Source organism: Micromys minutus, assembly GCF_963924665.1.
Source record: "Micromys minutus genome assembly, chromosome: 13".
NCBI classification, from domain to species: Eukaryota; Metazoa; Chordata; class Mammalia; order Rodentia; family Muridae; genus Micromys; species Micromys minutus.
Genome location: NC_137982.1, coordinates 27,602,557 through 27,615,394, shown reverse-complemented (window position 1 = coordinate 27,615,394; position 12,838 = coordinate 27,602,557). Strand labels below are relative to the sequence as shown.

Genomic DNA, 12,838 nt, shown 5'->3' with positions numbered 1-12,838 from the left:
GCTTCCCACCGCTGGTTACTTAACCTTCTCAAAGTTTATAGTACAAAACAAAGTTAAAGTTCAATTCAAAGGCTGTCCTGGGTGCTTCTGTTAGGAGTCCACGAATATTCTGGCATGAATGGCTACTTGGAACTGAACTGTCTGGGACCTACACACGTTCTCTCTCACCTCAGACCTCCACCAGGCAGGGAACATTCTTTCTTACACCCCGTCTACCGTTGTGACTGAAGTGTCCGGACTTGAATGGAGTCCATATGCTACAAGTCTGTATTGATGGTGTGTCATAGAGCTCACTGTAGGATGTGTCAGAATGTCAAACAGCACACACAGCCATGTAAACCATCACAGAAAATGTGCCATCGCATCAGCTGTTGGTGTGAAGACAAGCCATGTTCCTGACAGCCCTCCAGGCATATTGGCTTTATGTTCTGAACAGTTCCAAGTAGGCAGATGGTTTGGACCTCCATAACCGCCCGGCACGCAAGGCAAAAAGGCAGTAAGGCAAAACGAAACGGCTGGGATTATATAATAATAAAATCCACTGGCTTTTGGTGAATACCTTTAGGTCTAACCTGTGCTGTGAACTGTTTCCAGAGCAACCATTAAATCTGGTTTTGAGTAAAAGCAAAGTAAACACATAAAATCAATGAGGCTCAAGTTCTAATAAAAATAAACAAGTGGCAAGAATTAAATCCATGCCTTGTCTTTGTTTACAACCACATGGAGAATCCACGGAATCAACTCAGCCTCCCCCAGAGGAAACCACTGCTGCTCCCAAAATCTCCGATAAAGAAATACCCAAAGCTGCGTCTAAGATTAGGCACACATGTGTGCACACATAGCACGAGCACTTTTGAGGACCACCTCTGGAATGGTTGCAATAGATGCACAGCATCAATGCATTCCCTGCCCTGGACCAGCCTTAGACTAGAGTGCACTGAATGCCCTGCGATACAATCCGGGTGGATACTGCCAGCACACTTACCCGAACCACATCCAGTTCCTTATTCCTCTGCATGAGTTGCTTTTCCAGTTCCACGATCTTGGACATGGCTTCATTCTCCGTGTCCTGCAGCTTTTCAGACAACTGTGAAATTGTAAGGAGGAAAACAGAGTCACAACACAGATCATTCTGATTGGGTCCCTGACCCCCAAAATCATATATCCTAGTCAGCCAGTGACCCACAAGAGTCTTGCATATATTTCAAAAGTTGTTTTCTGGAAACATTAATTTTTATGCTATGGTTCTTAAGACTTATTTATTTCTATCAGGAATAAAGGACGTATTATATGTGGCATCTATAAAAACCATACGGCAGCCTTTCAGTGTTTGAAAGTTCTATCTCTCTCCTGTCCTGGAGCAAAGGGTAAGAAAAATTAGGTGAAGGGAGAGCGGAAGGTGCCACCTTCCCAAGTCCAAAAAGCTTCTGGAAATTTTTGATCTGGAAGACACGGCTGTATCGTTTTAGTCACCTATACAAAGAACTATGGCTTTCTTCAGCCCAAAGTACCCAACTACAGCAGTTGTTTTTATAAAAATCAATAGAGAAAGGCTATATCGTGCTGCTTGGGAGGGATGAGGAGAGGAAGGCAGCTGGTTTTCATATAAAGTTCTACAGTCAAGAAACTTCTGACTTCCCATTGGACAGAACAACAGGCAAAGACATACACTGAGGCAAGGCAGAGGAGTAGACAGAGATTTACAGATTAAGAGTGTAATTTCAAAGAGAGAGAAAAGGAAATAAAAACATCTTTTCAAGGAAACAAATGAGCCTGTACTCTCTTACTGAGCTGATGCCAATAAGGTCAATGCAGAGCTTCTCAAAGAGGGGACTCTGGGCTTCCAAACTTGTTTTAACTGTAAGCCATGGGGAGCCCTGTTCTCAGAGTGATGATAGGGGACAAAATAAAGATATGCAATGCTCTAAAATAAAGCATGGCAGGAAGCAAAACCACTCTGCTGAGAGAGAAATAATATTCTTACAAAGACAATTCACTTCACAGTAAAGAAAACTGCCAGTCAAGTCATGAGGAGAATTTTGTTTTCAAGAGCTCAGCGGTACAGTCCTTTCCTGACATGTACGAGGCCCCAGGTTCACTCTTGAACTACCCTCCATTTACTCTTCAATATGAAATACATTAACATCTCAAAGCCTCTAGGTTAATATTAACCTCTCTGTGGTTAACAAATTCCCCTCAAAGAAGATCAAGGCACTGAGCAGACTTGGTTCTTCAAAGGTGGCCAGTGTTGACAAAACTCAGTGATTTCCACTAAAGCGTCTACGGCTGATGAAATGCACCTGAGCAGAACCTGAGGCATGGCTTACACATGGAGATTTGTGAGATGTGACACAGTCCTATCCCTCAGGCTCTGGTGGCACTTTGAGAAGGTGGGTCACCTTTAGAGACTCCTTCTCTTTTCATTTCTAAGTCGTACACGTCAACCTTCCTATTCTGGGTTGGCCACTAGGGTTGCCGCTGTGTGACGTGGGAGAAATGGAAGAGTAAGGGAAGTGGAGAAGAAGCAAGAGCTTTGTTCCTTCTTTAAAAAACCCAGACAGCTTCGAGTTCTGCTCATCCCTCCACTCCGAATCCTTTCACTTCTACCACAGCAGCTCCCATTACCCCATTCTGGCCCCCAGTGCACTTTCCTTTCTGAGAAGCACTTACATGAGAGATGTTCTCTTCCAGTTCCTCCACCCGCTCCAAGGCCGCGTTCTTGGTTTCTGCATCTTCCAACAGAGCTCCCACGTCAAACACATTGTCCAGGTAAGCCTGAATCTGTACTTGCAGCTTGTCGCTCTCTGTATGTTTCAGCTTCTAAAGATTCCAGAGAAGATAGGATTAATTAGCTGTAGACATAGAACACAACTTCCCAACCCTCCACACAATCTGTTACAAGTAGCCTACTGTTTCCCACAAGAGTTTAACAAATCCTCCTGAATAGGACTGTAGCATATCTGTATGAAGAAGGTATGACCATACTATTTCCTAGATACATAGAGACACATATACAACACACACACACACACACACACACACACACACACACACACACGGGTGGGTGGGTGGAGATACTGCCCTCAAATACTTGATATTCTAAGCTAAACCATTTTTTATATAAGTAAAATCAAACCCACTGTGACATTGCAGGAGTGTTTGAATGGAGTCATTACAAGCCCTGTGACATCTAAGGGGCATCTAGGGAGAGGTGACAGTGGCCAGGAGCAAAACAGTTAGCTCGGAGCCATAGATTGTACGCACACTTAGCTTTAGTACACATTGCTAAACCTCATCCTGTACGATTCCTTTCCCAAGACAGTGCCTTGAGTGAACAGCTCCAAGCTCCCCAAAGCATGAGTCAAAAACTGTGCACCAGTTCACTGTATCCTATCCCAAGGACTCTAAAGTGCCTGAGGACGCGGTTTGATGCTTCTCCATGAGAGACACATTACAACTTTCTCTGGGGACTCTGAAGCCAGAATAATATCTAACATACAGATGATGCTGATAAGTGAATGAACAGATCCATGACCACATGCAAAGAAGGCTGTCTTTGCAAACAAATGGAGAACTTGTATCTCAGAAGCATACAATATTGTTCTTCTAATGACTTCTATCCATCAGGGTCCAGAGCCAACATAACACAGTTAACAAAGAACAGGGTTGGAGAAGGGGGTGCAGTATATTTAAGAGAAATTTCAGGTTACATTATTTCTTAAGAAAAACACTTCTCTTAGGATTAATTTCACAGGTTAAATTATTTGAAGCTGAGTATATTCCATCTTACATTAAAAGTCAGAAAAGAAAGAAATATGAATCTAGATATGAAAAGGGGACGGCAACAGAGAAGCAGTGGGGACTTTCTCAAGGTTGGCAGTAACTATCAGATGTGCACCAATGTCACCAGCTGCTGTGACAACCTAGAGCCCAGAGCAAACTGAACCTACACCAGGAACGAGGACTCGCACTCTGAATCGTCACTCAAATCCTGCAACTTGTGAAGCACATGAAGAAAACCAACCTCAACCCCAGGGGTGTGGAAAGGGGTCAATACAACAATATGTTCTGCCCTCCAATAAGGTGGGTGCAAGGTGCGTATTTTCCTGGATTCGTGCCTAACAAACATGGTCAGGTGAACTCTGGACACAGCCCAGGGTAGGCCTCCATCGTTTCCACATCTGGAAAGCCCTGAAATCTAGGACAGCAATCCATGGCCTACCACCAGGACTTCCAAATTCAACTGCAGCGTTCACATAGGGAAGGGAAAACCAGCTTCCCGGTGACAGAGAGGGAGCACCTCTGTGAGTACCACATGTACTCTGTTTCTTTATTGAAGACCTTCAGGGAACTGGCTAGGCACTTCTATGTGGCAGGGTGAAAAAGAAACTAAACTCCTTTCTCTCAAGAAGCGAAACCTTGTGTCCAAAAGCAACAAGCGCTGTAAGCAGAATTAACAGTGCCAGGAGGAAGGCTCTTGTATCCTTGCCTCATTACTTCCTAATGCTCTAAACATTAACTCATTCACCAATAGTCTTAGCCGGATGGTGCCTGCTCAGATGGGGTTCCAAGAGTGCCTGAAATAAAAACTGTTCTCTAGTGTTGGTGAAGGATGCAATGAGACTTGACCCAGACAGAGCTCAAACTCGAAGGAAGGCTGCAATGATGCTCCCAGAAATGTCTGACTCCGTTACTAAAAGGCTGCAGGCAACAGACCCACAGATGTCCCAGGAATTCCGTAAGTGGCTCAGCTTTGTTGGCAGATTCCATCCTTCAGAGTAAGGATGTAACTGCATGGCAATTGTGGGACTGCATAATGCTTTAGGCATCCTCTAGTTACCAAGGAAACAAACCCCTGGGAATAGGCAATAAATCCACTCTTAAAATGACGCCAAAAAATATAGCTATACTTACATCCAAGTATTCATCCAGGCCTAATTTGGTAAATTCATATTGGAGATGAACTCTGAAGTTCATGTCTTCTACCGAATGGACCACGATATTAATAAACTGCATAGAGGCCACCTGAAATGAAATTTCCATGGGGTTAAATTAGCTCAAAGTGCTTTCTCTCAAAAGCATATCCAGAACAGGAGCTTCATTTTACAAGTCTTAGTTCACACCAATTACCTTTTCCTTAAGTCATTAACTCTTCAAGGAAAACATATTAAAATTTTTAATTAAGGAAATCAAACAGACAACCACAACTAGACACCATTCACAGTCGCTTAGAGTGACTGTGATGTAAGAAATATATATACAATATTGGCAAAGAGATAGAGAAACCCAACCCCCACCCACTGCTTGTGAGAATATAAAATGACAGTCACTTTTCTTAAGCCTCATGTTTGCTGTCTGCCCTAGTAACTCGATTACCTAAGAGAAATAATAAACTTGGTCACATAAAAACGTATATACAAATATTCATAATGCCAACCAACCATGGAAAAACACCCAGTGCCCATCACTTGATGGATAAACAGAATGAGGTTAAACATGCCATTGACCGTTCTGTGGCGATGAAGTACTGCTACATGTTATGGTATGGATGAACTTGGGAACATCATGGAACATGAAACCATGCCTGTGAGAAAGGATCAAACACTGTATGATATCCCCCATCTCAAATGTGCAAAACACCCCAACCTTAGAGATCAAAAGTAGATTAGCAATGTCTTAGCTAGGGTTCTATTGCTGTGAACAGACACCATGACCAATGTAAGTTTTATAAAGGACATTTAATTGAGGCAGGCTTACAGGTTCAGTCCAGTATCATCAATGCACCAGGCAGGCATGGTGCAGGAGGAGCTAAGAGTTCTACATCTTCATCCAAAGGAAGCCAACAACAGACTAAGCATCCTTCAGGCAGCTAGGAGGAGTGTCTCCAAGCCCACCGCCAGAGTGACACACTTCCTCCAACAAGGCACACCTTCTAATAGTGCCACTCCCTGGGCCAAGCATATGCAAACCATCACAAGCAGACACTTGGGGCTGAAGGACAGAGTGCAAGGGAAACGGCTTTTAATGGCAGAGGGAGTATTTTTTTTTTTAAAGATTTGTTTATTTTTGTACATGAGGATACTGTCTCTGTCTTCAGACACCTCAGAAGAGGGCATCAGATTCCATTACAGATAGCTGTGAGCCACCATGTGGTTGGCTGGGAATTGAACTCAGAACCTCTGTGAAGAAGAGTCAGTGCTCTTAACCACTGAGCCATCTCTCCAGTCCAACACAGGTTTCCATTTCTTCAGGCCCAGCAAAGGGAATCTTAAGGGGATGAATGTTGTTATAACTAAACTGTGAATGGTTAACACACACCAAATCATACACTTCTATAGGTGAAGTAGATGTATGCAAATCTAATTTCAAGAAAGCTGTTCTGATGAGGTCATACAGGTAGATATAGAGAGCAAAGTACAAATTACTGCAGATATAGATCACATAAAATATGAAACTTAACACAAAGAGGTGTAATATTCACACAATGTAGAACCTCACAACAAGGCAATTACTTCAAAAATTCACTTTGAGCTCTATCCTACCAAAAGACATCCTCTCATGGATGTCCTAACTGTGAGTTCATCAACGCTTTGGATGTAACATTTTCCCCAAAGACTGGCCCTAAGACCTGTCTCAGGAAAAGAAAAAAAAATCAGTCCCCAGTTTAATAAATAATGGAATGAACTTCAACAGACCCATAGTGTTTTCAACAATGCGCATTTATTGATGGGAACAATGCCTTACTCATATTTGCCCTCTGTGCATGGTCCAGCAGAGACTTTAGGAAGAAGGGAAATAATCAGGGATCCAGATTCACAGCATCTGAAAAAAAACCCTTAACTCCACCCTTCTACCCATTCCCTCTCCCTCCCAAGGATTTAGAATCAAACTTAACCTTAATCACTGAAATTAGGCAAGTCCTTGACTCCCGAGTTTGATTCCAAGGCCCCCTATTTCTTTTATCTGTTTTCTGGTTTTATTGAATTAATTCTTTTTTAAAATATATGTTACTTAGGTGGTTAATTTTTCAATTTGACACAATCTAGAATCACCTAAGAAGAAAGTCTTAATGAAAGTCTATGTACAATGTATCAGATTGTATGCTGTGGAGGATTGGTTTAATTAACTGATATGGGAAGATGCTGTCCACTGTAGGTGGTACCATTCCCTAGACAGTGGTCTTGAACTATATATGCATAAAGAAGTCACTCTGAAAACAAGCCAGCAAATAAAAAAGCAGGTATTCGTTCCTGCTCAACTGCCAATTGTCTCAGGATTCTGAGGTGGTGACTTCTCTACAGTGATAGTGTACAAACTTGAATTGCAAGTCATAAAAACTACATTCTTCTCTAGTTGCTTTTTGTCAGCTTAGTCTATCACGGGAAACTAGAACAGTTATATACTGGATAGCTTTGAAAGATGTGTAAATTCTCTTAATGGAAAAGGGACCCTCTTGGAAGATTCTAAAAAATTTGTTTAGGTTCTCTAGTTAAATAAACTTAAAAAAAAAAGAAAAGAAAAAGGAAATCTTGTTAGGCTGGAGAGATGGCTCAGTAGGTAAAAGCACTGACTGTTCTTCCAGAGGTCTAAAGTCCAATATCCAGAACCACATGGTGGCTCACAACCAGCTGTAACGAGATCTGATGCCCTCTTCTGGTATGTCTGAAAACAGCTACAGTGTACTTATACATTAAATAAATAAAAATCTTCAAAAGAAAATCTTGTCAGGTTGTTTTGGGCCTTTGTTGTTGTTTGTTAGTTCTAAGTTCTTTTCACCAATTTTTTTTAAATGCCACAAAAATTATACTATATTAAAGAAATTTATACCACTTAATACAATGGATATATTGTTTGGGAAGCTGAAAAATCTAGCTGAATTTCCAAGGAAGTTTATCAAAAGCCTCATTTTCTGGAGAAAAATAGAATCAGACTGTGACACCTTTTCTTGTCTCTTCTGAAGACAATGATCTGCTGACTCTTGTGACAGCCTATGAGCCGTGTGCCACGGTGTACTCATATGCATAAGATAAATCAATACTTCTTGAAAAAGAAAAGATCTGTCATCATTTGTCATGTGTCATATACTCATAGATTTTCACAGAAGCAGCCATCATGTAAGAGAGCTTGGCCTTATGTAGGCTGGTCTCAGCTTGGGCTCTGCCACTAGAAGAAAGCTCCTCTTGAAAAGGCACTAGAGAGAAGCTGGCAATGAGCCACTGCCTGGGGCTTGTCACACACTATCAACACTTTCAGTGTCACCTCGAATGACCCCTGATCCTAATAACAAGAATGAAAAACTCACTGTGAAAGAGACCTTTGCTTTACCATTTCATACTTTAAAAAATAAGCTTAAAAATAATTCCCTAAGGCCACCAGGCCCGACACTCTCCACACCCCACAGCCTGCCTGTCTCTCAGGAGGTCTGCAGTAACCAGGGACAGGAGCCTAGAATGGTTGCCCTCTTAGAGGCCCAACTAGCAGCTGACTGAGACAGACACAGATACTTACACCCAAACATTGGACTTAAGTCAGGGACCCTATGGAGGAATTAGGGGAAGGATTGAAGGAATTGTAGAGGATGGCGACCCCATAGGAAGACCAGCAGTTTCAATTAACCCAGACCCCAACCAGGCATCACACAGGGGCAGGTCTGAGACACACCCACCCATCCCACCCCCAGGGCGCATATATAACTTAGGACTGCTTAGTCTGGCATCAGTGCCAGACTAAGAACATGCGCCACAAGAAAAAGGTTTATAGGGGAGGAGGGTAGGTATCCTCTCAGAGGCAAGGGGGAGAAGGAATGTGGTGAGAAAACAGTGGGGGGGGGCTGGAAGGGAGGGGCAAAGGCTGGAATGTAAATAAATAAAATAATTAATTTTTTAAAATTACCTTATCTAATGGAACAGAATAGCTCTTTAAGGGATTTTACCATCTGGATTTTAAAGGAGCTAAAACTAAGATTCACATAAATCTGAGGTCCAAGAAACAAGTTTACGCAAAATAAACCTAGTATTTTTCAAACCTTACAGTCACCACAGTGATCGCAAGAAGTGTTAGGATGCCCACTCTGGAGGCAAGGGCTCCACAGAACGATCTCCCGGGTCCAGAAGCTTGCCAGGAAAACTGAACTAGGCCAAGGACAAGGACAGGGGTGCAAGGGAACGGAATGGCTAAGGAAGCCTCATGAGCAATGCTGTCTTGGGCCCAGAATTAGGTGCTGAAATTCAGAAGTGCTGAAATGCCCTTGGGTTAGCCACAGCGGGAAGAAAGCCACAGGAAGAAGAGCCAATAGCATTGAGCCCATCTAGAGACGCCAATGGTCCAAGCAGCAAAGCCAAGCACTTGATTAGTCTGTGGGCACGTGGTCAAGAGAGGGCACTGAAAACTCAAGAGCAAAAGGCCAGTTCCATGGAGCTTAGGATGTGCAGCTCAGCTTGGTGGCAGTGGGCATTCACACTCCGTCATGGCTTCCTTTCTCCAACCATGTGACTTGACCTCTTATTTGATAAAAATCTCAGCATTTCTGTCCTTTAATCAAATGAGTAAAACTTGAAAGAGCACCAGAAAGGGAGCATACAATCAAAGGAAAACATTCTGGAGCAGATCACCAGCTCGTTTTCCTGACTTAAATTATGTTGACTTGAATGCGGCATGTGTTTTGCAGGGAAAGGTGCTTGAAGTCGAGTTTGCATTATTGAAAGGAGTGCCAAGAAAACTCACCATAAAGTCTATGTTATTATCTTCATTTCTGAAATGTTCCATCAGCTTCTCGAAACGCTGCTTTTCTCCGCAGACCTGAAACGCATGTGGTGGTTAGTATGCATAAGACGTTACAAACAGAAGCATCCCAAACGTAGCTACAGAAATTTTAGTACTGACAATTATTTCCAGAGTGTTTTTTTTTCTGCCTCTCTTATATACGCCTTACTTTTCTTCAAAGCTAGCTAGCATGAAGCAGACCAGATGTGGGTGCGTGGTTTCTTTTCTGTGTGGTTTTCATGTTACTCAATGTGTTCCTCCTTCAAGGTCCTTGCTCTTCCCCAAGGATTTTAGTATATATTCACAATTCAGTTCACAAAAACTGGCTGCAGATTTCTTGTATTACTGACATGCACTTCAGATGGAGATACTAGAAGATGTAAGTAGTTTTCTATTTAAACTCTTTGTGAGGAGGACTAACCGTGCTCTCATGTCTGAGTGCATGACATAACTCCCAGGGTTCTATAGAGCAGCACCCCAGAAGCCTGAGTCACACAGTTTTAGCTCAAATTGGTATTTCCATTGACCATGTAAAACACTCAAAACTGCAGGGTCCCAGGTATATTTCACCTACATCTAAGTTAAAGACACATAGTAGAGAACAGTCAAAGATTTATACCAAAATAATACCTCTCTGAAGACTCACTCACAAAATCAAAGATGAATTTTACTTCCCACACTGTTCTCGGGTACCTCTGTTGAAAACAAACCCTATATCCACTAGTTAATTTATGCTAAAATAATCTATGCATGCTAATGACTAAATACAGTGATTTCATTTGTGAGTATAGAGATATCTAGACTAAGCATCAAGAACTCCCCTAAAATGGCATTTCTTAAATGCCATTTGATATATATATATATATACATATATATACACACACACATATACATATATATATATAAAGAGAGAGAGATTTAAATAATTCCAAGAGTCATTTGCCTCTTTAGTTCATGATATGAAAACTAGACAAAATAATAAGATAACAGGTGCTTTTATTTACAATGAACAGAAGTCACATTGTAGGGTTGAGAGAGATGGCTCAGCAGGTTAAGAGCACCGTCTGCTCTTCCAGAGGTCCTGAGTTCAAATCCCAGCAACCACATGGTGACTCACAACCATCTGTAGTGGGATCTGATGCCTTCTTCTGGTATGTCTGAAGACAGCTACAGTGTATTCATATAAAATAAAATAAATAATTCTTTTTTTTTAAGTCACGTGGTAACACAGTTTAAAGTATATCACTGTGGCTTTACACTGGTGTTATTCACCTTCCTGCTTTGATAATGAAAGATGAGACACAATCATAAAGAGAAATTTTCCAGTCCTGCTTCTGGTCTAAGATCTGCTGACTCTATAGCTTTGGATCCTTGGTGAGTTCCAAACATCACAGTAGGAGCACTTGGTAGAGCTACCTGTTTACACTGAGAACACTGGAGTGAGGTCCAGTAGTATCCAGCTTCCTGCGTTCCTCTTTGGGGACACCCACAATGAACTGAGACCTACCCTTAGGCCCACAGAACCTCTGGGTACCCCACTGTTTTTGCAGAAGTGCCTTTGAGAGGTAAAGCATACCTCACCTATGGAAGACTATTGAAGAGCTCTCCTGGTTCCCTGTTCTGTCCATTCCGGTGTGGGTAACCATGAGAGAAAACCGCTTTCTGTCCCAGTAAACATGAGCTGGGCCTGCTGGGTGTGCAGTTATCCCTGCCACTAACAAGAGCCTCTCTGTGGAAGTATTGCTTGCTTTCACAGCTCTTGAATGCCTGAGCTTTGCAGCCATTATTTAAGCTTGCCATGTCGCTCCTGAGCCCCGTCTACTCTGCCCACAGTAGTTCAGCACCCATTTTTTCTTCCCCCACAGTGAGGCTTGAGGCTCCTTCCCAACTCTCTCATTGGTGTATCACTCTGCCAAGGGTGTAGTCATACTAAGTTTGCATTCGTAATTCAAAGACAACGGTAGAAGAAAATGGCCCAGCAGTTCCTAACCATGCTCCAACTGATCTTGAAGCTGAAGTCTTACAGACCTTACCCTTGGGCTCTGCATCACGGAGGCTGCGAAGAGCCAGTGAGGGTCACAGGAGCTGCCAGGTTCTGTTTTGTTTGGCTGTGGAATACGAGGGCTCCCTCCTCACCGGTTATGTGTCAGCTGCACTTGTGGTTTCCCAGGTTTGCTGGTGCACCACCAAGAGCAACACTGCATTTCCAGTTTGAGGCTGTTTCCAGGAATAGGTAGTGCTTCTTTTGTGTGGGTGTTATGGATACAGTTAGTGCGCTGGGAAAGATGATTTTTGACTGCTTCGTGTACAACATGTCAAGCCTCCCAGGACAAAGCTGAATGCTTGTCAATTAACAAGCATTTACATACAAGCAATTAACATACCCTAGCCCTAGCTGCCTGGAAGCCAGTGTTCTCTGGCTTTGTAACAAGATGTAGAACTCTGTCAAGATTCTTCATGCAACCCACACTAAAATACATGCACAGAAATTAAGACTGGTTTCTTTAGGTGCCTGCCACTGAACATCTAGATGCTTGGGAACATCTGGAAATGACTATTTAGTATAGTGAAACATCAGGTTCCCAGTCAAGTGTCTTTGCAGCCAAGACAGACCTACACTTCATTAAGACAGAGGGTTGAGAATACTACAGAATCCATCCATTTATTGCTTGACTGGAATAAAGTGTCATGGTTCCATTTGAAAGCGTCCAGTATGAATATTTCATTCTTAAATACTAGGGGGGACCCCGGCAGGTCCGCTGAGGGGTCTGCTTCTATCACAATAGTCATTTGGAGGCTGTGTATGAAGTAAGAGGTCCTGGCAGTCATAAAGCCCCTAGAGCAGTGGTTTCCCTGGGCACTAAGGTGTCAGAAAGCACCAGACTGCTGCTGTTTGCAAGAGAAGGTAAAAGATGCTTTCCTACTTCAAATAAGTATAAAATCATGGTTTGCTTCCTAAGTCCTGAGAAAGAAAATGGAACTTTTGTTCTCCAGTAGGCCCACATGGGGCGTCTAACCAGTCATAAGAGAGATTGCCTAGCAATGGTGCGTTCCTGCAGGGAGCTCTGCACATCAT

General features: G+C 42.6%; 1 protein-coding gene across 2 annotated transcripts in view; it reads right to left on the bottom strand.

Moving 5' to 3' along the window:
• The window catches only part of FMNL2 (formin like 2), a 259,204-nt gene that overhangs the window by 26,575 nt on the left and 219,791 nt on the right, over window positions 1-12,838 (bottom strand). For both annotated transcript variants that reach the window (XM_080927503.1, XM_080927502.1), the window contains exons 10-13: window positions 9,724-9,798; window positions 4,915-5,025; window positions 2,671-2,820; window positions 986-1,087 (exon numbers count right to left, since the gene is read on the bottom strand). In XM_080927503.1, the coding sequence (XP_080783629.1) occupies window positions 986-1,087; window positions 2,671-2,820; window positions 4,915-5,025; window positions 9,724-9,798 (438 nt within the window). The remainder of the gene's footprint in view (window positions 1-985; window positions 1,088-2,670; window positions 2,821-4,914; window positions 5,026-9,723; window positions 9,799-12,838) is intronic.